Raw genomic sequence first — 23,808 nt, 5'->3', positions numbered from 1 at the left:
GCCGAGAGGAAGGTCCGCTCGGGCCGCCTTCCTCGGAAGCTCTCGGAGGTTTCCATCCACCCACGTGACCCGCGTGTAACAAGGAACGGCGGAGCCAGCGAGATAGACGGGAGGGGGGGAAGAGGAGGAGGAGGAGGAGGAGGGGAAAAAAGGTTACATTGTAGCCGTCTTTCTGTCTCTCTCTCGCGCGCTCGCGCGCGCTGGCGCGCAGGCGCAGAAGAGGGAGTAGGGGGGAAAAACCAGGAGAACCGCGGCCTCCTGCACGTGTGAACGCGCGGCGGGACCCGTGTCGGGTCGGATCGGCCCACGGAGGCGGCAGCGGCTTCTCCTCCTCCTTCTTCCCGGGCCAGGAGCCATCGGCTTTGGGGTAGGGAGAAAAGAAAGTAACCCTAACCTCGCGGTCCCCCCTGGCCTCCATGGCCGGCGGAGGCTGGACGCTGCCCGGCGGGGATTTCCTCTCCCCGCAGCCGCCGGCTTCCCAGCAGGAGCAACAGCCGCCTCCGCCGCCGCCTCCTCCTCCTCCTCCGGATGCCGCCTCCACCGAGGCGAGGAAGCCGGCCTTGGAGCCGTGGCGGGAGGCTCAGGAGAGCGACCGGCATTGGGCTCTCCGAAGGCAGTTCCTGCTCCGCAACCTGCCGGGCTACCGGGGCTCCGACGCCTTCCAGCAGCTGCTGGCCCTCTCGCACGTCTGGAGCAACCACGTCTTCATGGGCTGCAGGTGAGAGAGACGCCCCCTCCCCCTCCTCCCCCTCCTCCTTTTATATTTATTTATTTATTTATTTATTTATTTATTTATTTACATTTATATCCCGCCCTTCTCCGAAGACTCAGGGCAGCTTACAGTGTGTAAGGCAATAGTCTCATTCTATTTGTATATTTATATACAAAGTCAACTTATTGCCCCCCCCAACAATCTGGGTCCTCATTTTACCTACCTTATAAAGGATGGAAGGCTGAGTCAACCTTGGACCTGGTGGGACTAGAACCTGCAGTAATTGCAGGCAGGTGTGTTTTAATAACAGGCTTCTTACAGCCTGAAGGAAGGAAAATAGCCATAATGCTTAGACTTATATACTGCTTGGCAGCCCCTCGCTAAGCGGTTTACAGAGTCAGCCTCTTGCCCTCCCACCCCAAACAATCGGGGTCCTCGTTTTACCCAACCACGAAGGCTGAGTCAACCTGGAGCCGGTCAGGATCGAACTGCTGACGGCGGCAGAGTGCCTGCATTCTAACCCCTGGGAGGAAAGGCAGGAAGGAAAAGAGCCATAATGCTTAGACTTATGTACCGCTTTACGGCCCTCTTTAAAGTTTAGCCTCTTGCCTCCGACAATCAGGGTCCTCGTTTTACCGACTTTAGGAGGACGGAAGGCTGAGTCAAGCTTGAGTCAGTCAGAGGCGAACTGCTGACAGTCGCCAGAGTTTCCTGCGTTCTAACCACTGGGAAGGAAGGAAGGAAGGAAAATAGCCATAATGCTTAGACTTATATAGTGCTTTCCAGCCCTCTCTAAGAGGTTTACAGAGTCAGCCTCTTGCCCCCAACAAACAAGGTCCTCGTTTTACCGACTTTAGAAGGATGGAAGGCTGAGTCAAGCTTGAGCCGGTTAGGATCGAACTGCTGACAGTTGGCAGAGTTACTCTGCAACACTGCATTCTATCCACAGGGAAAGGGAGGGAGGGAGGGAGGAAGGAAGGAAGGAAGGAAGAAAAATAGCCATAGTGCTTAGACTTAGATACCGCTTCATATTGTTTTACAACTCTCTAAGCAGTTTACAGAGTCAGCATCTTGCCCCCAACAATCGGGCTCCTCATTTTACCGACTTTAGGAGGGCTGAGTCAAGTTTGAGCCGGTCAGGATCGAACTGCTGACAGTGAGCAGAGTTTGCCTGCAATATTGAATTCTATCCAGAGGGAGGGAAGGAAGGAAAGGCAGTAGCAACAGCACTTAGACTTATATACCACTTCACAGTGCTTGACAGCCCTCTCTAAGCCATTTCTAAATCAGCCTCTTGCCCCCAACGAACAGGGTCCTCATTCTACTGACCTTGGAAGGACGGAAGGCTGAATCAACCTTGAACCAGTCAGGGTCAAACTGCTGACAGTGCGCAGAGTTACTCTGCAATACTGCATTCTATCCACTGGAAAGGGAGGGAGGGAGGGCAATAGCACTTAGACTTATATACCACTTCACAGTGCTTGACAGCTCTTCTCTAAGCAGTTTACAGAGTTGCCATCTTGCCCCCCAACAACGGGTCCTCATTTTACTGACCTCGGAAGGACAGAAGGCTAAGTCAACCTTGAGCTGGTCAGGATTGAACTCCTGGCAGTGGGCAGTGTTAGCCTGCAATAGCAATTGCCTTTAGACTTCTATGCCGTTTCACAGTGCTTTCACAGCCCCCTCTAAGCGGTTTACAGAGTCAGCCTATTGTCCCCAACAATCTGAGTCCTCATTTTACTGACCTTGGAAGGACAGAAGACTGAATCAACCTGGAGCTGTTCGGGATCGAACTCTTGACAGTGGGCAGAGTTAGAAATAGCACTCAGACTTATATTCCGCTTCACGGTGCTTTACAGCCCCTCTCTAAGCAGTTTTACAGAGTCAACCTATTGCCCTCTAACAATCGGGGTCCTCATTTTACCGACCTGGGAAGGACGGAAAGCTGAGTCAATCTTGAGCTAGTTGGGATTGAACTCCTGAAAGAGAGGGTTAATTTCTTGGGAATCCTTCTCTCCCTTCTGCAGGAAATTGGACATAAACATAAGCCGCAAAAGCTCTGCCTGGAAAAAGCAGCTGGGCGGGAAACCCAGGTTGGAAAAATCTCTTTCACAGTAGTGGCCAAAATTGTGGAAAACTTTTGGGAAAAGTGTATTTTCTAAAACTAGCTAATAACCCCACTTTTTTGGGGGGGAGGGAGTAGTACCATAAAATTATATATCAATGGAAAGATAATTTAATCAAGAATGTCATGCAATAACTTTTATGGAGGATTTGCTATTAGAATAGCAGTGACAGAATAAAGAAGAAAAGTGGAACACGTAGAAAAAAACAAGATATACAAAAATGATCACCATAGAAAAAAATGAGATATAACAGTACAAAAATTATCACCATGTCAGTTAATAATTAGTTGGGTAACCTGTAGCATGAATGACAGCCTTACAGCATCTTCCCATGGAGTGAACCAAGTTTTTTAGTTCTGCGGCTGTTATCATGTGAAACCAAGATTGAAGGATTGCTTCTATTAACTGGGTCACTTCTGACTTATAATTTTCTTTAGTGGGCTCCATAGATTTTCAATTGGGTGAAGGTCTGGGCTATTCCCAGGCCGTTCCAGCAATGGAATAGGATTATCTTGAAACTCCAAAATAAAGTGATGTTATTAGCCATCAAACCTCAAAGATACACTTTTTCCCAAAAGGTTTCCGCAATTTTGGCTACTACTGTATAATACCGCTTGGCTTTTGCTTTCTGTCTGATGGCAAAGAGAGAGAGACAATAACAGTAAAAGAAAAATATTTGCAGCTCAAAGTTTGAACGTCCCTGAGCTAGGTGGTTATCTTGCAAATGTTTCGTGGATCCAAACTTGGGAATAATAGAAGAGATGGTCTCAGAAGAGAAAAGGCAGCAGGATTGATTGCGTCCTCTTTCATCCAGTTCAGAAATAGAAAAGGAAATATACATGGTCTCCCCCCCCCCAGTTGCCTTCACATCTGCATCCTTCGGGCATCGCGACAGCTGTGAGGGATGGCAGAATATGGGGAAGGGGACGGGGGGGAAATCTGGGCATCTCAAACCACAGAATATTTTAGGCAGACGACATTTTCAACCCTGTCCTTTTTCCTTGTGTTGGTTCATCGTGAACCGTTGCCCGATGCATCCTCTACATCTACGTCAGAAGGAGTGCCTGGATTTACAGGGTTGTGTGGAGCCGTGTTTTGCGAAACTCTGGTTTAAGCCACAGTGGCGTGAATTCGCACCAGATGCTAAGCCAAGAGAGAAATTAACTTTGCGGCTTTAGCTTCTTAAGTGGGGAGGGGGAATCAGACTATATTTCAGATCCTACGTATGTTAACCTAACATATTATGAAGAGTCAGGCTGATTGGATTAAAAAAAAAAAGATTTTTCTTAAGGGTGACCAGTTGTGGTCCTCCACAGATGGATAAAACATCAACTCCCAGATTTCTTTCCATTATTGGCTGTGCTTCCCTAGAGACATTTGTATCACTCAGACCTCCAAAATTCATATTTTGGGGCAAATTAGATGCAGGCTGTAGTTAAATTTGTAGACACTTTCTCATCCTCACCCCTTTTCAAAGGCCTTTTAAAGCTAAAATTTGCTTTGAACATTTCAGTCCAGGATTGACTGTTTTATTTACCAACTGAATTACTTTATAGCTGAGTTTGCAGTTCAGAATATTCTTTTAATAGAAATCCAAGCCCTAAGGAGCGAGTGGATCTCCAGCCTTTTTGAAATACCCATCATAAATTTTATGTATAATCATTGCGCAGTCAAGTGTAATATAGACATACACAATAAATACAGTGCTAACTCGGTAGTTGCATTCTTTATTTTAAAAAAATCTATCCAAGAAACCAAAATTCTGCCAAAGCAGAAATGTTTCTGCCATCCTGAAGACATAAACAAGCTGGTATTAAATTGACCAGTCATGGAAAAAAGATCGCAGGTATATTGTTGACTGGGTTGTAAGTATATTTGGCCGAAGGACTGGACGAATGAGCCACAGTAGCACAGAATTGGAGCTACTTAAGAGCTTAAGGAGAGAAAACTAAATTTGTCACTTGTTAAACCAACTTATTGGGACATGGTGGCTCAATGGCTAAGACGCTGAACTTGTCGATCGAAAGGTCGGCAGTTCAGCGGTTCGAATCCCTAGTGCCGCGTAACGGGATGAGCTCCCGTGACTTGTCCCAGCTTCTGCCAACCTAGCAGTTCAAAGCACGTAAAAAATGCAAGTAGAAAAATAGGGACGACCTTTGGTGGGAAAGGAACAGCGTTCCATTGAGCCTTTGGCGTTGAGCCATGCCAGCCACACATGACCATGGAGATGTCGTCAGACAGCGCTGGCTCTTCGGCTTTGAAACGGAGATGAGCACCGCCCCCGAGTCGGGAACGACTAGCACATATGTGCGAGGGGAACCTTTACCTTAAACCAACTTAAATAGTTGTGCAATCCCCAGAAAAGATGCAGTTGCTTTAAGAAGTTGGAGAGAGATGCGACTTCAACCGATGTTTTTGCTCGTTCGGCGTCCGTTTTTAACTGACCGATTCATTCCATCCGCTGACGGCTTTTAATGTTCAACTGCCGTTTCACGATGGAAGAGAATGATGTGAGTCAGTCTCTCTCTCTCTCTCTACCATCTCAGTACAGATTTGGTGTTATTTCAAATACGCTCCTCTTTCATCCTAAGCCCCATTAAACATTTTACGAGGCTTCTGAAAATAATAAGTTTACTTCCATGGTTTCTCGCCTAAGGAGAGTTGAACCATTCCTGAAAGTTGGGAAGGATCTCTTCAGATCAAAAGCCTTCCGTTAAATGAGCTACGAGTTGACCCTTCCTTTGCTTAACCGCAGGTATGGCTCCCAAATTATGGAGAAAATCCTGCAGATGGCAGAAGGCATCGATATTGGTGAAATGCCATCCTTTGAACTGGTGCCGGGCACGAAGGCAGCCAAACGACCACGATCCCCACGCCATGACTCTCCCCAAAGTGAGTATCTTATCTAGCACCACTTTAATGCTGACTGTTAATTGACTAGATTCTTGTGTATAGGCATCAGCAATAAATCTGTTTAACTAAAAACCTATTGTATTTTTCGGAGTATGCAGCTTTCTACTCCCAAGGAGAGGGTGAAAATCTGGGTGCCTCTTATACTCCGAATGTAGCCCCACCCAGCTTCTCAGAGGCTGAAAGAAGCTTCAGAAAAAAAGTCCCCAAACAGAGCTTCAGAAAAGAAGCCCCCAAACAGAGCTTCAGAAAAGAAGCCTCCAAACAGAGCTTCAGAAAAAGCCCCCAAACAGAGCTTCAGAGGCTTTTTTTCTGAAGCTGTTTCAGAGGCTTTCAGAGGCATAAAAAAAAGTTTTTTTCGGAAACAGAGTTTCAGAAGTTTCAGAGGCAGAAAAAAAAGCAAGGCACAGAGCTGACAACCAAGGAACCTGTTGCTAAAATTCACCTCTGGGAACAGCTGATTGGGAATATTCTCGGAGGCCAATCCACCTGTCAATCAGTTTTTTTCTTATTTTCCTCCCCAAAAACTAAGGTGTGTCTTATACTCCGGTGCGTCTTATACTCCGAAAAATACGGTATAGTCCAGAGACGATGAATTCTAGTCCCGCCTTAGGCGTTAAATCCATCTGAATGAATGTTTTCCCGGTGAGATCTGTCTCTCAGGGCAACCTGGTCTGCCCAAATATGGGATGGAGCGTACTGCTTTTGCCTTTCAGCCCCCAATCCAGAAACCTTCGCAGGCAGTCGCTTCCGTGACAAACTATTTTGTCTATATAATTTAAATTTAACACCGTATGCTCCGTCCCATATTTGGATAGATCAGTCTCACCGGAAAAACACTTAATCTTCCCCCTGGTACAGCGGACAAAGCGAGGAGAGCCCGTGGCCTAGAGGTTAATACATCTGCCGAATATGCAAGCGGCCTGGGTTTGAATCCCAGAAGGGTATGGCTAGCTGATGAGAGCTAAAAAGCTTGAAATAGCTATACTAGTCTCCCTTTATTTCTTTGTCGATAAATTTAAATTTAGTACATCTGAATAATTATTAGACAGAGGCGGGTATCCTTGTAAGTTCGCCATAAAAAAATGGGACCTCAAGTCCGGAATGTCTCCTTTTCATTTTGACTTGCCATTTTGCACGAATCTTAATCTTGAAGAGCTAATCGCTTTTCCCACCATCGCTGAAAATAACTTCCTGTGGATTTCTGTCCCCCTAGACTGCAAGAATCCAAGAAAGCAAGCTCCCAAATTCCGTGTCCGGCCGCGCTTTGAGCCAATCCACTTTGTCGCCAGCAACACTCAACCGCCGGCAAAAGAGGAGTCTTCAGAAAACCAAGTCCAAGACACTCCGGAGAACATCACGGCCCAGCAGATCCAAAGCTATGCTGATCGGGTGTTTAGCAGCTTCAGCACCCAAGATGGGGACCTCCAGTTCTCAAGTTCAGTAGGCCTTGGCTATGGAAGTAGCCAGGTCAAACCCCCTGACGCTAAAGTGGCTCTCGTCAGTACAGAGACTTCTAGTGCGGGGGGCACGACGGCTTCGTTGGACTCTCTTCTTCTCCAACCCTCTTCTGAAACGTTCCCCAAATCGGTGGTAACAGCCAAGCAGTGTTTCATTAACAAGCTTGTAACGGCAGTCCGCAACAATCTCGGCAACCCCAATTGTAGCGGTGGGCCGGACAAAATTAATTACACGTATCTTTTGACGCGGTCGATTCAGGCTTGTAAGACCAACCCGGAATATATTTATTCTCCCCTGAAGGATATTTCTCCCGCTGATCTTCCCAAGAAGAAGAAGATCCTCAAAGAAGGATTTGCCTGTGAGGTGAGGTGCCAGAACGTCTATCTGACCACGGGCTATGCGGGTAGTAAAAACGGTTCCAGAGACCGGGCTACTGAGCTGGCGGTGATACTGCTGCAGAAACCCGTTGAAGTCAAAGTAGTTCAGCGGAAATTCAAGAACGCCACGCGGGAAGATTTGGTGGTGTGCGAAAGTGGGACGTCTCCTCTTGAATTCCCGCCAGCACTCAAACCGCCGGATGATACGAACCCCCCTGCAAAGGACAGTGTATCGGGACAGCCAGGTTCGGATCCACAACAGGGGCCCAGCTCAGCCAAACACTGGACTAACTTTGTCCTCACCGAAAACGCCAGCGACGCCATTGGCATTTTGAACAATTCTGCCTCCTTTAACAAAATGACCGTGGAGTACAAATACGTCTTGATGCCCAACCGTCTCTGGCGTTGCAGCGTCTATTTGCAAGGCCACTTCTTAGCGGAAGGCTGCGGCACCAAGAAAACCAGCAAGCACGCCGCGGCGGACGAAGCCGTGAAAATCTTGCAGAAGACGCAGTCCAACGTCAGCGCCACCAAAGCCGTCCAGGTTCAGAAAGTCAGCGGGGCTGCCCGCAACCCGGCAAAGAAGAAGAACTTGAAGGACCTGGTGGTGTATGAAAACTCCATGAATCCGGTCTGCACGCTGAACGACACCGCTCAATTCAACAAGATGACAGTGGAATACGTCTTCGAAAGGGTGACCGGCATGCGCTGGAAGTGCAAAGTGATGCTGGAGAACGAATTGATCGCCGAAGCCGTCGGCGTCAAGAAGACCGTCAAGCACGTGGCCGCCGAGGAGGCCGTGAAAGTTCTCAAAAAGACCCAGCCGACCGTGGTTAACAATTTGAAAAAAGGCACCATCGAAGACGTCATTTCCCGGAATGAGATTTGCGGCCGCTCGGCCGAAGAGGCCTTGAAGCAACAGATTAAAGAAGACAACATCGGGAATCAGATTTTAAGGAAGATGGGCTGGACGGGGGGTGGTTTGGGTAAAAGCGGGGAAGGGATCCGGGAGCCCATCGCGGTGAAGGAGCAGTTCAAAAGGGAAGGGCTGGGACTGGATGTCGAAAGAGGTTCTCAGATCACCAAAAAAGATATCGAGCAGATCATCCAAAATTACGCTTTCTCGGACAGGAAGATCGATCTGACTTTTTCGACGGAACTCACCAACGACGAGCGGAAACAGATCCATCAGATAGCCCAAAAATACGGGCTGAAAAGCAAGTCCCACGGCCAGGGCAGGGATAGGTACCTAGTGGTCAGCCGGAAGAGGCGTAAAGAAGATTTGCTCGACCAGCTGAAGCAGGACGGTCAAGTTGGTCATTATGAACTTATCATGCCGCAGGAGAAATAGGGAGCGAACCCGGGGGGAAAAAAAAAAATTCCCATGGGTGGTCTGGACAGGAACCGGGTTTCCATTAAACAGGGGGAGAGGAAAAAATAACCCAGACAATGTATATTGTAGTTGGGGGGAGGGGGGAAGGAAAAAAAAAACACCAGGTCAAATGTTTCCCCTACTTATTTTAATTTCTTTATACTACTTGAGAAACGGTCTTGTCCAATTTTCATGTCGTGCAACAGCATCTGTGCCTGTTTTTAAGATTCTCTCAAATATGACATTTCCCCTCCCCCCCCCCCGCCCGCCCTTCATGTTTTATTAATTTGGTTAACAGCAGGAATAGCTACTTGGCAAGGGAGGGGGGGCGACACGGGCACAATTTTAAAAAGGATGTTTTTATTTTGTCCTTTTTTTAAAAAAAAGAAAAAAGAAAAAAGAGGGGATGTAGAAAGACGGCCGTATAAAGAGAACTATATGTAAAGTGGATCTTAATAATAGATTTTTTTTTAATGGCTGGGCATGCATGGGAGGGCATGTTTTATATTTAAAAAAGGGTGAGCGTAGAGGCACAAAACTTTTTTTCAGCATATCCAGAAATGGTATGGCTACAGTATTTGACCTCTTGGTTGAACTTGAACCAAACAGACCGGAAGAGGCTGCAAAATTGGCAAATCCTAAAAAAATATATATATTTTTTCTCACTATCCGACATCTAGCCTAGTCCTGATTCACCGTTTCATTGGACAAAGTGTGTGATTCCTCCCTCTGCCCCCCCCCCCGCCCTCCACCATCTAAGGCTTTAAAACTCGTCTTTCATCGACTTCAGCAGAGGGGGGGGGGGAATTGCACCTGGCCAAAATCTCTTTACAGGTTTCTAGCCCTCTGGATTAAAACCAAGCCGCGGAAGCTCAGGGATCCACAGATCGCGAATGCCACGTTGTTGGGGTACATATGGATGTTGGGTTTATTTCTTGGGCTCCTATAGCATCAAGAGCTAACAAATTAGCAAAAGGCTTGTCACCTGGTCTGTGCAATTCCCAGCAGATCTATCATTTGTGATGTGATGCCAGGGGGTTTGTGAGGCTTCTACATTTTGAGAAACCGAGGCAAATGTATTATTGTGTTTTCCATCAGCTTTAGAGGAGGAGAGCGTCTCTTATGCTACCTTGTCACAAGCTTATTTCCATCGGAACGGACAGGATGGAGTTTCATTTATTTCTCTCCCGGAAGCCTCTACGTATTACCCCTTTTGTGTAAATGTGCTTGTATATTTTCATGGGGAGATCAACAAGTAAAAACAGGTTCTCTCGCTGACGTCGTTGTGGTTTTGTGCGCAGTATTTTTTTTTTTTTTTTTGGTAATCCACTTTACAGACTTTTTTCCCCCTGGCTCCATGGGCTGCTGGAGGATATCAAGACTTTTGTTTTTCCCCCCCGTTTCGTTCAATCCTTCCATTGTTTTTTACTGTGGCATATAGAGCTTTTGCTAGGCTGGAAACGCTACACCCGACGGGAGGATTATTTTAGGGAACAATTCCGCATCGTTTTGTATTCTGAAGGAGAAAAAGGGTTTTGAGGGTTGTTGTTTTTTAAAAGCATCTTTAGCATGAGGGAAAGCAAGAAAATATTTTTTTTTTAAAAAATGGATTAGGACTTTTACAATGCTTTAGGGCAGAGGTCTCCAACCTTGGCAACTTTAAACCTGGCAGACGTCAACTCCCAGAATCCCCTAGCCAGCAAAGCTGGCTGGGGAATTCTGGGAGTTGAAGTCCGCCAGGCTTAAAGTTGCCAAGGTTGGAGACCCCTGCTTTAGGGCACACTGGAGCACACCTGCATTTCCAGGAACGGATAAAAAGAATTGCAGACAGGAGCTACAGACTGGCTGTTGACTCCAAAAAAAAAAATTACACAGCTCTATTGTGTACATTTATTTTCCCCCCACACAAAGGCAATACCAGGACTATATTGCTCAATCTCCTTTGATTTCCAGGCTTAATTTGGTTTGTAACAGAACTTCTCATCCACCCAGGCCAAACTTCTGGCAGAGGTTGGGTGAAGCCAATTCATCTTACCTATAGCATTTTATCACCTGTTTAAACTCTTGGGTCTTGCCACCGGTGTGCATGTCCCTTCTTTGCAACTTATAAAGTTTAAAGACAGGTGGCTGGAAAACACAAGGCATTGTGGAGGTAGTAAGGGCACTCAATTTCCCTTAAAAAAAACAACCCAAGAAACAAGTGACTTTTAAGGGATGTTCCAACTTATGAAAGGCAAAGACACGCTAGCTTGTTTTACCTGGTGCAATAAGGCAGGGGTCTGCAAACTTGGCTCTTTTAAGACTTGTGGACTTCAATTCTGGGAGTTGAAGTCCACAAGTCTTAAAAGAGCCAAGTTTGCAGACCAAGGGACGTAACACACACACACAAAGTGCTGAAGAGAAAGACCATGTACTATTTCTGCTTTACCTCAGCTAATAATTTGTGGGATGCTCCAGAAATTAACTTTAAACCACCCTTATTTGTGTAACTAACTGTAAGTGGTCCTGAAAGTGTAGAGTTGTGTTCCTTTTATCTATAACCAGAATATATAGAGAGGGAAATATTTGGCCTAATGAGGTATCCGCCTTATTAAATGGTCCCTCGGTTTGCGAGAGCAACTTGTTTGTACTCAAAACGCAGAGCGATGCAACGTGGTCTTCCTTCAACAATTAAGCATTTCGGTTACACATTTATTTACAAGTCATTGAAAAATGTACAGTTTCTTACATGGGTTACTTGTGCAAAGTTGTACTCCAGAGTTCACGTATACATAGAAGACACTGGTAGAGCGGACAAAAACCCACCAATCGGTCTCCTCCCAAACTGCTGATTAAAGTACAAACTCGGCTTCACACGCACGCACGCACACAAAACCCAAATGTGAAACAACCCTGTAAAATCAGGCAGAGGGAAGGCAAGGAAGAAGAACAGAGAAGAGACACATGCTGCAGTAGCATTTGCAATCTTTTTGTTTTTCCCCTCCTTCTTTTTCTCCCAAACAGTAAGCAAAGCCTGTAACAATCTCATTTCCTTCCCCTTCCCCTCCCCAAGGTTAAGAGGTAGAAATTTAAAATCATAGAAGTGGGGGGAAATGGGGGGGGGGTGTTTTTTATTTAAGCATTTGAAGTTTGCCCTTACGCACCCTTTCGGCCACCAGCTCTTGACTCCTGTACTCGCCCACAACTTTACTCAAAGCGTGACTTAAGCCCTTCTGAGCACCTCCTGAAAGTGCCCGTTATTGTGTTTACGTCCACACGTAACACCAATCAAATCACCTTGCACCTGACCCATAAAAGCAGGGATTGGCCCCCTGCCCCACCCACCCACCCTAGCACCCACCCACCCTCTAGCTTGACCTGGAGATCGGTTTTGCAAAACCCACACAGCTGAAAAAGGAGGCTTGGGAGGGGGAAAATGGACAAGCAGCACACCCCCTTTCTTCCATAAAATACTCACGGATGTAGTGGCGTTGAAACCCAACGGTTAAATGACCAGCTTCAAGACAGATCAGCAACTCGAGTCATAGTTAAAAATGTATATTGTATATAAACATCCTTTTTCTCTCTCTCTTTTGAATCAAGCTACACGTAAGCGTCACTGTGTATAACACAATTACAATTAAAAGCTTAAGTGTACACTACAGTGGGAAGGGGAGGGGGGAGAAAAAGAAAAACACAATACTGCCCCTAAGACTGGCGATGGTAGACAACCCCCGTCAACCCCACAGGAAGTGGAAATTCAGCCTCAGTCATTCTTTTAACAAGTAACCCAAGTACAGTACATTTGACCTCAAGGGGAAGGTGGGGGGGGGGGGAAGGAGGGGTTGTTTTTCTTTTTCTTTTTTTTCTGATGTCCAAAGAGGAAAAAAAAAAGAGAGATCCAGCGAGGGAAGTTGGCAACGGCACAGACAGCTAGTTTTGCTTTCCGAGTAAATGCAGTGATGCGAGGAAGAGGAGGAAGAGGAGGAAGAGGAGGTGGTGGTGGACTCAGAGACACTTCATACATATATTTTCCTCATCAGAGTGTTCATTTGCATCAGCAGCCAAGGTCAACAGTCACGCCAGCTCTGTTCTACTATGGCAGAAACCCGCTTTTCGTATTCCCGCTTATTCTCCTGGTATAGCTGAGCCGCTTGGCTGTTTGCCGGGCTGTTCGGGTTAGGCTCATCCAGTAAAGACTGTTTTGTTTTGGGTTTTTTTTTGGAAGAGGGGAAAAAAGAAAGGGGGGGAAAAAAAAGGAAAAGAAAAAAGAAGATGGTCAGCGTGGATCAGGTTTTCACGCCAATACCGAGCGCGGCCGCGGTTAACATTCCAAACTTTTTTTTTTTTTTTTTGGAGTGCTGGAGGTACGTCGAGAATACTCCTCGGATGTTTTTAAATACCCCTTGTTTTAAAACCTTGTACCCAGCGGTGAAATGTAAAATTGTAGTTATTACCGATTCTGTGGGCGTGGCTTGGGGGGGTAATGTGGCTGGGTGGGCGTGGCCAACTTTCTTTTTCCTTTTAAAAGCATTTTTTCTACAACCTCTTTGGCCGAAGAGGTTGTAGAAAAAATGCTTTTAAAAGGCTCCTCCGATGATGCCAGCAGAGTTGCCCGATCGCCAGAGGCTTTTTTTTTTTTTTTTTTACTTTTAAAAGCATTTTTTCAGCTGGAAAAAACCTCCAATGATCGCGCAGCTCAGCTGGGCATGGGGGGGGGGGCAGGGGTTTTTGCTACCAGTTTTCTGAACCACCCGCCACCGTCGCTACCAGATCGGGCGATCCGGTCTGAACCAGGAGTATTTCACCCCTACTTGTACCTATGCCACCACTTTTAACGCAGCCAGATTGGCATAACACATAATGCTTTACGGCCTCTTGGGGCACCGAAAAGATTTGCTATTGCAATCAGGTACTGACAGTTCTTCGAGTTACGATGATAATATGGAGCCCCAAGATTTAGGCCACTAAGTGAAACATTGGGGAAGGGAGTGTTGCCCCATTTTTACGGCTTTTCTTGGCACAGCTGTTAAGTGAATCATTGCACTGGTTAAGTTAGTCACATGGCATAATGTGTTTCCCTGAAAACAAGACCCTGTCTTATATTTTTTTTGAACCCCAAATAAGCACTTGGCCTTATTTTCAGGGAGGTCTTATTATTTTGGGGCGCCTGGAGCAAGACGGGGCTCCTCTTGCCATCTTACCTGATTTCCAGCTCTGTCTCCCTAACCCTAACCAGAGGAAATGGCGGGGACCGGCTGCGCATGTATTTAAATATTTTCGGGGCTTATTTTCAGGGGGAGGCTTATTTTAGCGCATGTGCTCAAAAGCCGGATTGGGCTTATTATCAGAGGATGTCTTATTTTTAGGGAAACACGGTAAATACCAGGACATAAATATGAACCTGTTGCCAAGCAACTAAATTTTGATCATGTGACCGTTGTGGATGCTACAATGGTTGTAAGCGTGAAAAACAGTCATAAGTCACTTTTTTCAATGCTAGGGTAACTTTTAATGGTCACTAAGCTGTTGTATGTTGAGGACTACCTGTACTCCCTTATGTTCGCAACACGAATTTGCAAGAAACATTTTTTTTAAAAAAACAAACCCACTAGGCTAAAGAATTTGCAATCTATTCAAAGCCACCTTTGAACAGCTCCTCTATTCATTTCAAGTAAGATTTTATGCAATCAGTCTGTAACAATTCTCAGCCATCCAGGCCACGGTTGTCCCAAAGGTGCTTTTTCAAGAGGCAACTGGACTTTCTCGTTTTTTCTTTGAGGGTGTTTTGCTTCTCATCCAAGAAGCTTCTTCCGCTCGGACTGGATGGAAGGATCGATATTCCTTGCAAGACAGCTGGTCATTCGCATCCTTTCTGAGGGTTGTTGAAGCACTTGGGAGGCTTATCTGTGTCTTCAGGGTCAGGGACTCTCTAAAACAGGGGTCCCCAACCTTTCGGACCTCAGGGACCACTAAATTCATAATTTTAAATCCTGGGGACCACTAATACGATCTGCCTAATGACCGGCTGGGTGGGCGTGGCTAGGTGGTCATGTGACTGGGTGGGCGTGGCCAAGTAGATGTCACTCATGTGGAGGGGCACCTTGCTAGCCTCTACTCACCCCTCCCCTCCCAGCCACTCCTCGCCTCCCCGTCTGGGCTCCTTAGGGCCCCAATAGGAAGCAGTTGTTGGAGCTAAGCAGCCACCAAGAGAAAGAGTTGGCAAAACAGCTCAGTTCAAATTGGATCTGACTGAGAAGGAGGCTCAGTAGAAGCACCTCACTGAGGACTATGAACATAGGCTTTCCAAGCAGAAGGAAGACCTGCGGGAGTGCAAGGCCAGGTACCGGTGCCTGGAGGCTCAGCAGGCTGAGATAGTCAGCCAGTTCCAGGCCATGATGCAGTCCCACTGGAATAAGGTCCTCCGGCTCTTTGCTACCAGCAGCGCTTTCCTCCAGCCTTCGCCCAAACCCCTGCACCAGGAGGCCGAAGCAGACCCCAAGTCAGAATTTTTGTCCCCTTCTGATCCACACAAAAAGACCCCGAAAGGGGAGACTCTGCAGCAATATAAACGTTCATTGCACATATCTGTCCCAGGGGCCGTAGTTTGAGGACCCCTGATTTAGTGCAATATAAAAAAATGTAAATAATTTTTCTGCGGACCACCAAAATTTTATTGCGGACCATCAGTGGTCCAAGGACCACCAGTTGCTGACCGCTGCTCTAAAAGGATGCAAATGAGCAGCTGCCTGCAAGGAATATCAATCCTTCCATTCCCCACCATCCAGAGCTGAAGAAGCTTCTTGGGTGAGGAGCGAAACGTCTTCAAAGAAAAAAAACACCTCTGGGACATTTTATGCATCAGCTTCTTTTCGGAGAGTCAAATCAATGCACTAAGCTCCTTGAAGCACTGAATACCTATCGTCATACACCCATGGGCCTATTGATTCAAAACCTACCAAATTTTAGCTTCCTCCAAACGAAGACTTTTTGACGATCGTTTTTCATTAAAATCGGCTTAGAAAGCAGCGCAATGGGAGCCAGTTATCTCAGCCAATTACGTTGAATTCCGAATGATACTGGAAGGTTGCATCCGTTAAACTGAATCGCAAAGGCCCCTGCGATGATCAGTCTGCGAAGCTTCGAAAAGTACCAGCAAACAACTAACATTATTACCTGTATGGATGTTAAGATGGATGACACATCGTAGGTAGGGCTCCAACGGTTTTGAAGGATATCCAGACATATACTACCATCTGCATAGACTAAAAGGAGAATGTGTGGGTTTTATTTTTACAATGCGAAGGGTTGCGCCCGGCTCAACGAACACTCTGCCCATCCGTCTGAAGTCACCCCACAAGAAAAACCAGATTCTGACCACAGACTCCGAACTGAGCCCTTAAATTCTTCCAGTCGCTCTTACGTTTTATGACCTCGCAATTCTTTGTGGCTATGAAATTATTCGTAGTATGATGACATATCAACCCAATATTAACGGCCGCATATCCTTTCGAAGATCTATGGAAACCTAGTAACACATAATTATAGCCGCCAAGCTACCTTTTGTAAATATTCACTTATCTCTTTATTATAGGATTCTATCGGCTCTTTTTGATCTTCAGCGGTGTATCAAACACCCAGGACAACCACAGCTGAAATAATATAATTATGAGGAGTTGACTATCTATCTACCTGTCCCTAAACTGATGGGAGGCCAAGATTTGAGGCAATGATTTGGTAGCCCATACCAACCTAATCGACATGGACAACTGAGATCTAGATTCCTTGTCCACAAATCTATTTTGTGAAGCGGTCAGACTTCAAAATGTGAACAATAAATGTGGTTGTTTGCTTCTTCTTTTTTTGTGGGAGGATCTCTCAAACCTAACTTGCTTTATCACCGCAAGGAACACCTTATTCAACTTCCTTTTTGCAAAAGCGGATTATCTCAGGGCCTCAAAAACATCTTCCAACAGTCATTGTTGATCTCCACATGCTCCATAAGGAAACAATACACTCTTCTGTATTGTGTGTTCCTTGTTTAACAAGAATCTCTTATCTACTTGATATGATTGAGATGAATCTCTAGTAACACCTTCAGGTCACTATACTGCAGGATTACAGATATCTCTAAAGGAGTCGCATCCTTCTTTTACCCCTGCAGGAATGTTAGATTTTATAAGCTAGCTTCTCTTCCACTGTCCTAGCTCTTCTATACAAACTGTTGTCTGTTCAAAAAAAAGCTACGTACCATTCGGATGAAACATCTTAGACACAAATCTGACAGTAGGTGGCTTGTTTGGATATTCTTCCGTGAATTCTATGGTAAGCTTGAAAGTTCCTATAATTGAGAAAGGGGAGAGGGGGCGGAGTTAATGACATCATATTCACAGGTGGGTTTAAATCGTCCCTGCCTTTATCGCTTCCATAATAAATCAGAAAACTCCCAACGATTCCCTTGCAAGGAGGATAATCTGAAACGGGGCAGATAGAAAGAGAGGCTGCGAAATTGGCAGGCATTGTTTAAATTGTCACACAACCGCCCTGAGTCCTTCGGGAGAAGGGCGGTATAGAAATTTAAATAATAAATAAATAACCTTTTTACACAAAGAAGAGGACAAACTTCTGCCTTTATGACTGAACTCAGAAGGTAGCAAAGGTTAGGTAGGTATAAGGCCAAACAGGAAGGATGCTTTTTAAAAACATGCATATGGGTCTAAGTGCAGCAAAGGTGGTGCAGTAAAGGTGGTTTTCCAAAGGATCCGAGAAAGAGAGTGCCATAAAATTAAACAACACAATTATTAATACCTTCAAGCAAGTTCTAAAAAGCCACTGTAAGCATAAGCAACAACAACAGTAGAATCATTTTCAGTAGAGAGCCTAGTTCAGTCTAGCAGTTAAGGCACCAGGCTAGAAACCAGGGAGGCAGTGAGTTCAAGTCCTGCCTTAGCCATGAAAGCTGGCTGTATCACTTTGGACCAATCACCAAGAGACTGTGAGTTTGAGTCCCGCCTTAAACCAGGAAACCTAACTGGGTGACCTTGGGTCAGTCACTCTCTCTCTCCTAGCCTACCTCACAGGGTTGTGGTGAGGAAAATAGTAGGAAGATGTGTTGCATAGGTTCACCGCCTTGACTTATTTGTAAAAGTAATAACGGTGGGATACAAATAAATAAAAACAATCCAAAGGACGCGGATGGCCTTTGAACCGTTATCCCGCCGAGAACCAAGGAATCAAGGCCATCTCAGCGGCCAAGTCTTGGAAGGGGAGGGGAGGGAGGGAAGGCCAAGGATATTAAGGAATTTTAAGTTCAACCCAAAGGAGAAAGGAATCTGATCAGAATGGAGAAAGGTTTTAAAAACACGGGAAGAGCAAAGAGGTAGTTCACACTCTTTGGGATCAATCCATCCATCCATCAATCCAAGAGAGAGAGAGAGAGAGAGGGAGAGAACTTGAGTGTAGATATCTCCATATCTAGTAAGCACGGCAATGTTTTCCTCCTCCCGAAAATTCTGATGGGGGATTCTAGGGCTGATCAACACGGGTGTGATATCACATTAAGGATTACATCTACAGTCTCTTAAGATTGTTTCAAGGAAGACTTACCATCCTCAAATGGGGTTCCCTCTGGCCTGGAAAAAAAAAATATGGTCAAGATCTCGCAGGTCATAGATTACACTTAGAGGAGTCGGCTTTTTAAAAAAAGGATTACGTGTTTATGTTATGTATGTTTGTGTTGTGTTGTTGTAATAAAAACCAATAAAAACTTTTTAAAAAATACATTGCGTTCCCGCCGTTCCCCCCCACCCAAAATGGAATTCAAACGGAGTTCAATTCAAAGGTTTTAGCTGAAGAATCAAACGTTAAGCGACATTGTTGAGGTGCAACTACTATGGGACCAGCTACCTATTTCCAGTTTTATTTATTTTTTGGCTGCTATCTATCTCTCACCCCAGATCTTGATGCTGGAGATGAAGCCCCACAGGCATGAAGCTTCCAGGGCATGAGCTCTTAAGAAGTCCTTGGAAGTTCAGAACTGAATAGCGACAATAAGCTTTGCCTGCCTTTCCTTCTATATGCCAGGAGGGTGCTAGGAGTCATGAAAAGAGATGGAGAGATCAGACGGTTAGCTGGAACAATCACCATCCCCCAGCAATGGGATGGAGGGATCTCTGAACACCTCCTTCCCAAGAAGTCCACACAAATGCTTGTGAGAATCCTGAATCTTTGCCAGATGTGAGCCAACTTCAAAGCTGTAGCAATACTGAGCATAAGGTATGTCACAGCTACGGTGTGATGACCCATGTCCCAAGAGTCCTAAAGGCTGGTAGAAGAGAAGGCAGACGCAGAGTGAAGGAAGGAAGAACGTGCACAAATTGCTACATCCTAGAAAAGCACGGGCTGCAATTGCTACTGGCTCAGTGGCTAAGACGCTGAGCTTGTCAATCAAAAGGTCGGCAGTTCAGCGGTTCGAATCCCTGGTGCCGCGTAACGGGGTGAGCTCCCGTGACTTGTCCCAGCTTCTGCCAACCTAGCAGTTCGAAAGCAGGTAAAAACTGCAAGTAGAAAAACAGGGACCACCTTTGGCGGGAAGGTAACAGCGTTCCGTGCGCCTTTGGCATTGAGTCATGCCAGCCACATGACCACAGAGATGCCTTTGGACAGGCTCTTTGGCTTTGAAACGGAGATGAGCAGCGCCCCCTAGAGTCGGGAACGACTAGCACATATGTACAAGGGGAACCTTTACCTTTTACAGGTACCCTAGAAAAGCCACAAACTCAGGTACCCTAGAAAAACATGACCATCCTAAAACAGCATTTGCCTGTTCAAACACTGGGACTCTCTGGACAGGCTGCAATCATCAATCTTGAGAAATCTTCAACTGCGATGGGCAAAGGCTTGGAATCCCAACCTATCTAGAGGTCAAACAGGAGAAAGGACGAAAAAACTGGCCTTTCAGACACAGCTTTCTTGGAGCTCACTTGAAGTCAACACAACCCAGCAAAGGAGGAAAGTGAATCGGCTCCGATCCCGAGACAATTAAAAAAAAAAAAGGAAATGTCACCCACACTATATAATCCTTGCTATCAAAACAGGTCACATCTGCCAGGGTAACAATTACTCTACAAGGATGAACTAAAATCCATTTATTGATTTAAGATTTCCACGTGGAATTCCAGTTAGGGCAAGGATCTCAACCATAAAGCTTGACACCAGCCAAGCAGAGCTGGATTCCTTGTGATCATTTTGCACAGTTTCAGGAGGCGGGGATGCGCTGTGCAATACCCACTTCGGAAAATTTTGGAGCAGGTATAATAAAATACACACAAGGAAAAACGCTGGTGGGGCCATTCGGGGCAGGAGAGAAAAGGAATCCATGCTGAAGATTTGAGGCAGGGATCACTCTTCCCTGCCTGCCAATCCTGGATTAGATAAGCCATCAAATGAGAGAATTTGGGAGGAATTTCTTTTCAGAGTGCACCAAAGCCACCGAGATGCCCTGGCTATTCACGGACTTACTTTTTTTTTTGGCCTATTTTACAAAATATTTATAAACGTAGGAAAGCTTTCCAAGCCGGTCTTTATTCATTCCAGTGGCCTGACGTTCTTTCAAGAGACCAAGGAACCAGTTGTCAGAGTAACAATAATAATGATTTTAATTAAAATAACTCCGGCCACCACTAATGGCAGTTTCTGAACACACACCCTTGCCATTCTACTTTACCCAGAATATGCTATTATTTCTAAAAGAAAGCAACTGCCAGCCCTATCTGGATGTGTCCTATTATGTTACCATCAATTACAATTATTTCTGCCTTCGCAAATCTCGCTCCTGGAAGTGAGCAATATACAATGGACCTGAAGTGGGCGTCTATCAAACAAGCTGGTTTTGAATGAACGGAAATACAATTCAATACATCTGGGGGAGAAAAAAAAACCAACAACAGCCAGTAGAATGACTAGACTATTATCACAGAGAAGTAAAATCTGGGCCACGAGAACGATATTCCCATTGATGAAAGCACAGAGTTAAAATCGTCTGATAAGTGATAAGGAAAGTAATTAGAATGATTATTATCTGAATATAGGGGAAGGAAAACTGGGTTCCTCTGAATGTCCTAGATCTGTGATGGGAGATCTGTGGCATGCGGAGCCATATTGGTGGGCACACGCGCGCCAGCTGATTTTTGGGCCTTCTTGGCCACCCGGAAGTAGGGAAACAGGCTGTTTCCTGCCTCCAGAGGGCCTGGGGGAGGTGGGGAAGGCCCAATTTTTGCTGTCCCCAGGCTCCAGAGCCTCTCTAGGCACCTGGGGAGAGCAAAAAACGAGCCTTCCGGTCCTACCATCAAATGGACTGTTTCTGGCCTCCTGAGGGACTCTGGGAGGGAGGGAGGCTGTTTTCTCCCTCCCCAGGCTCCTAGAGAGGTTCTGGAGCCTGGGGAGAGCAAAAAACAGGCCTACCGGGCTCACCGGTCCATCACGCACCAAAAGGGGATCACACGTGCATGCGTGGGGGTGCATAGAATTATGGGTTCCCCACGCGATGGCAAAAAGGTTAGCCATCACTGTCCTAGATTCTCAAAGTATCAGCTCTGGCCAACCTAATAGCAGGAGGCTACGAAAGAGCACCGACATGCTTATCCATGCTTTGGTAGATTCATAATCATCTTATGTTCTTAACCTTCCCCAACATGGTAATGAACTGAAGCCCTGCACTTCCTTTCACGCTAGACCGAACAGCCATGGCATACTGGCTAGAATAGCAACACAAGAGATCCCACCACCAAAGGGATCTCTGTAAAAAGGAATCTAGGATCCTCCAAACATGTTTTTTTTTTTACAGCTCTCAACCACCACAGCCCTTGGAATAACAAACCGCTCGATTTCTCCTGCTAACTCAGGGGAGAGACGGATGATCGTAGAATCCTGCAGCAACCCTCACAAACGGCTGTCGGGCTTCCCCCTTGAAAGGGTGGGGGAGAGAAAACCCATCCTTTTTCTAAGAAATTAAGTTTATGCAACTCAACTGCACTTATTTTGAGGGGAGTGGTCTTTTAGCTTTAAAAAAAAACAGCCAATGAAGGGGAATATTTGCAGCTGAGGGTTGAAATGAAATGAGGGTCCTTGGTGCTCTCTGAGCTTGCTTGTTTTCTTGCAGACGTTCCATGACCCAACTGGGCAACATCATCAGTGCTAAGAGGGTGGGTTTTAGGGGGAGGAGGAGAAGGAGGATTAACTGTGGGGTCCTTGGTGCTCTCTCTGAGCTTGCTTGTGTTCCTGCAAGCATTTCATGACCCAACTGGGCCACATCATCAGTGCTAGAAGGAAGAGGGGTGTGCAGAGAGGAGGGTGCTCTCTGACCTTGGCTGTTTTCTTCCAACCAAACGTTCATTAAACGAGGAAACTGGTGATGAAGCATCAATGATGTTACCTAGTTTTGGATCATGCAACGCCTGCAAGAAAACAACCAAGCTCAGAGGACTACCAAGGACCCGGTAGTCCTTTTTTCTCCTCCTCTCTGCACACACACACACACACTTCTCCTTTCTAAGCACGATGACATTGCCTAGCTGGGTCATGAAACGCCTGCAAGAAAAAAACCCAGCTCAGAGACTACCAAGCACCCCCTTTAAAAAACAAACAAACACAACAGCATTCAAAGCCACCTTTTCCTGAAAATTACAACCAGGCCTCCCTCCTCCTCCTTCCCTTTTCCCCTGGCAGGACAGAAATGAGGGGTCGATTGGGTGGGTTTCCAGCCTCCTTCAGCCTATCCATCCTCCGGGGACAAGGCAGGGCTGCTTTCTGCAAGGCTAACCCCCCCCTTCCACTGCAGAACCTGGCTGGGGGGGGAGGGGGAGGAGAATTAAACGTGGGGGGGGGAAGGGGCGATCCCAGCCCTTTAGGCAGCCAACCTGCCAATATTTATTGATTCATTTTGCAATTTTGGAAAACCAAGGAAGGTGTGTGTGTGTGGTTGTGCATGTGTGTGTGCAAGGGGGGGGATTTTCCAGGAACCGCTCCCTTGTTTCCCCTTGGAGATGGGCAGCAGAGATGTGCGGGGTGCCAAAAAAAAAAAGGGGGGGGTGGGGGAAGAGAGGAGGGCTTGCAATCTTCCTGGGTGGGAGGGGGGAAGAGGAAGAGGAGGAGGAGGAGGAAGGCTCACCCAAAGATGACGGCATTCCACACCATGATGTTGTTCTCCGAGGGGGCTCCGCTCACTCCGGCCGGGGGATCCTCCTGCAGCCTGTTTTGGGACGGGGGTGGAAGAGAGTGAAAGAAAAGCAGGCATGGAAAGGGTTAAAAAGCACCAGCTGGGAAGCAGGAACGGGCGAGGCGGGGAGGGGGGGCCAGATTTCGCTCCGCCTGCGCCAACGGCGTAACTCGCCCTAATCTCCACGGCCGCTACGCCAGTAGCGTAGCGCTCCCATCCTCCGCCGCCATGTTGGCTCGCCTCACCTCTTTCCCACCGCTGTGCTGCCCCCACCTCACACCCCTCCCTCCCTCCGGTTCTTCCCGGGGCGGCTCTTTACCTCTTGAAGTCCCGCATGAGGCGCCTCCGGGCCGGCGTGGACATGGCGGGGGACGACGGCTCGCGGTTATGAATCCCTCATACACCAGCGGGGAGAGGCGGGGGGGGGACACTCGCGGCGGCGGCAGCGGCAGCAGCAGCGGCGGCGGCTGAGTTCCGAGCGGAGGCGGCCTCTTCCACTTGTGCCTCAACAATGGGGGTGGGGGAGGACGAGGAAAGGAGGCCCTTGACGACGCGGCGGTGGGTGGTAGCGCCGGCCGAGGCTGCTGGCCAATGCCGGACCGCACCACTGCCCTTGCGGAGGGGGGGGGGAAGAAGAGTGAGAAATTGAGAAAACA

General features: G+C 46.8%; 2 protein-coding genes across 2 annotated transcripts; one reads left to right on the top strand and one right to left on the bottom strand.

Moving 5' to 3' along the window:
• Nucleotides 1-130: 130 nt before the first annotated feature.
• NKRF (NFKB repressing factor) lies at nt 131-10,233 on the top strand. The gene is made up of 3 exons (XM_058196702.1): nt 131-718; nt 5,594-5,730; nt 6,965-10,233. The coding sequence occupies exons 1-3, from the start codon at nt 417-419 to the stop codon at nt 8,935-8,937; spliced, it is 2,412 nt and encodes an 803-aa protein (XP_058052685.1). The 5' UTR covers nt 131-416; the 3' UTR covers nt 8,938-10,233.
• A 1,395-nt stretch (nt 10,234-11,628) lies between these two features.
• Nucleotides 11,629-23,808, bottom strand: UBE2A (ubiquitin conjugating enzyme E2 A). The gene is made up of 6 exons (XM_058196713.1): nt 23,472-23,808; nt 23,105-23,185; nt 18,544-18,569; nt 17,189-17,278; nt 16,114-16,202; nt 11,629-13,136 (listed from the first exon to the last, which is right to left on the bottom strand). Exons 1-6 carry the CDS (start codon nt 23,513-23,515, stop codon nt 13,008-13,010), a joined length of 459 nt encoding a protein of 152 aa, XP_058052696.1. The 5' UTR covers nt 23,516-23,808; the 3' UTR covers nt 11,629-13,007.

This window comes from Ahaetulla prasina, chromosome 11 (genome assembly GCF_028640845.1).
Source record: "Ahaetulla prasina isolate Xishuangbanna chromosome 11, ASM2864084v1, whole genome shotgun sequence".
NCBI classification, from domain to species: domain Eukaryota; kingdom Metazoa; phylum Chordata; class Lepidosauria; order Squamata; family Colubridae; genus Ahaetulla; species Ahaetulla prasina.
This window is presented reverse-complemented; position numbering and strand designations above follow the sequence as displayed.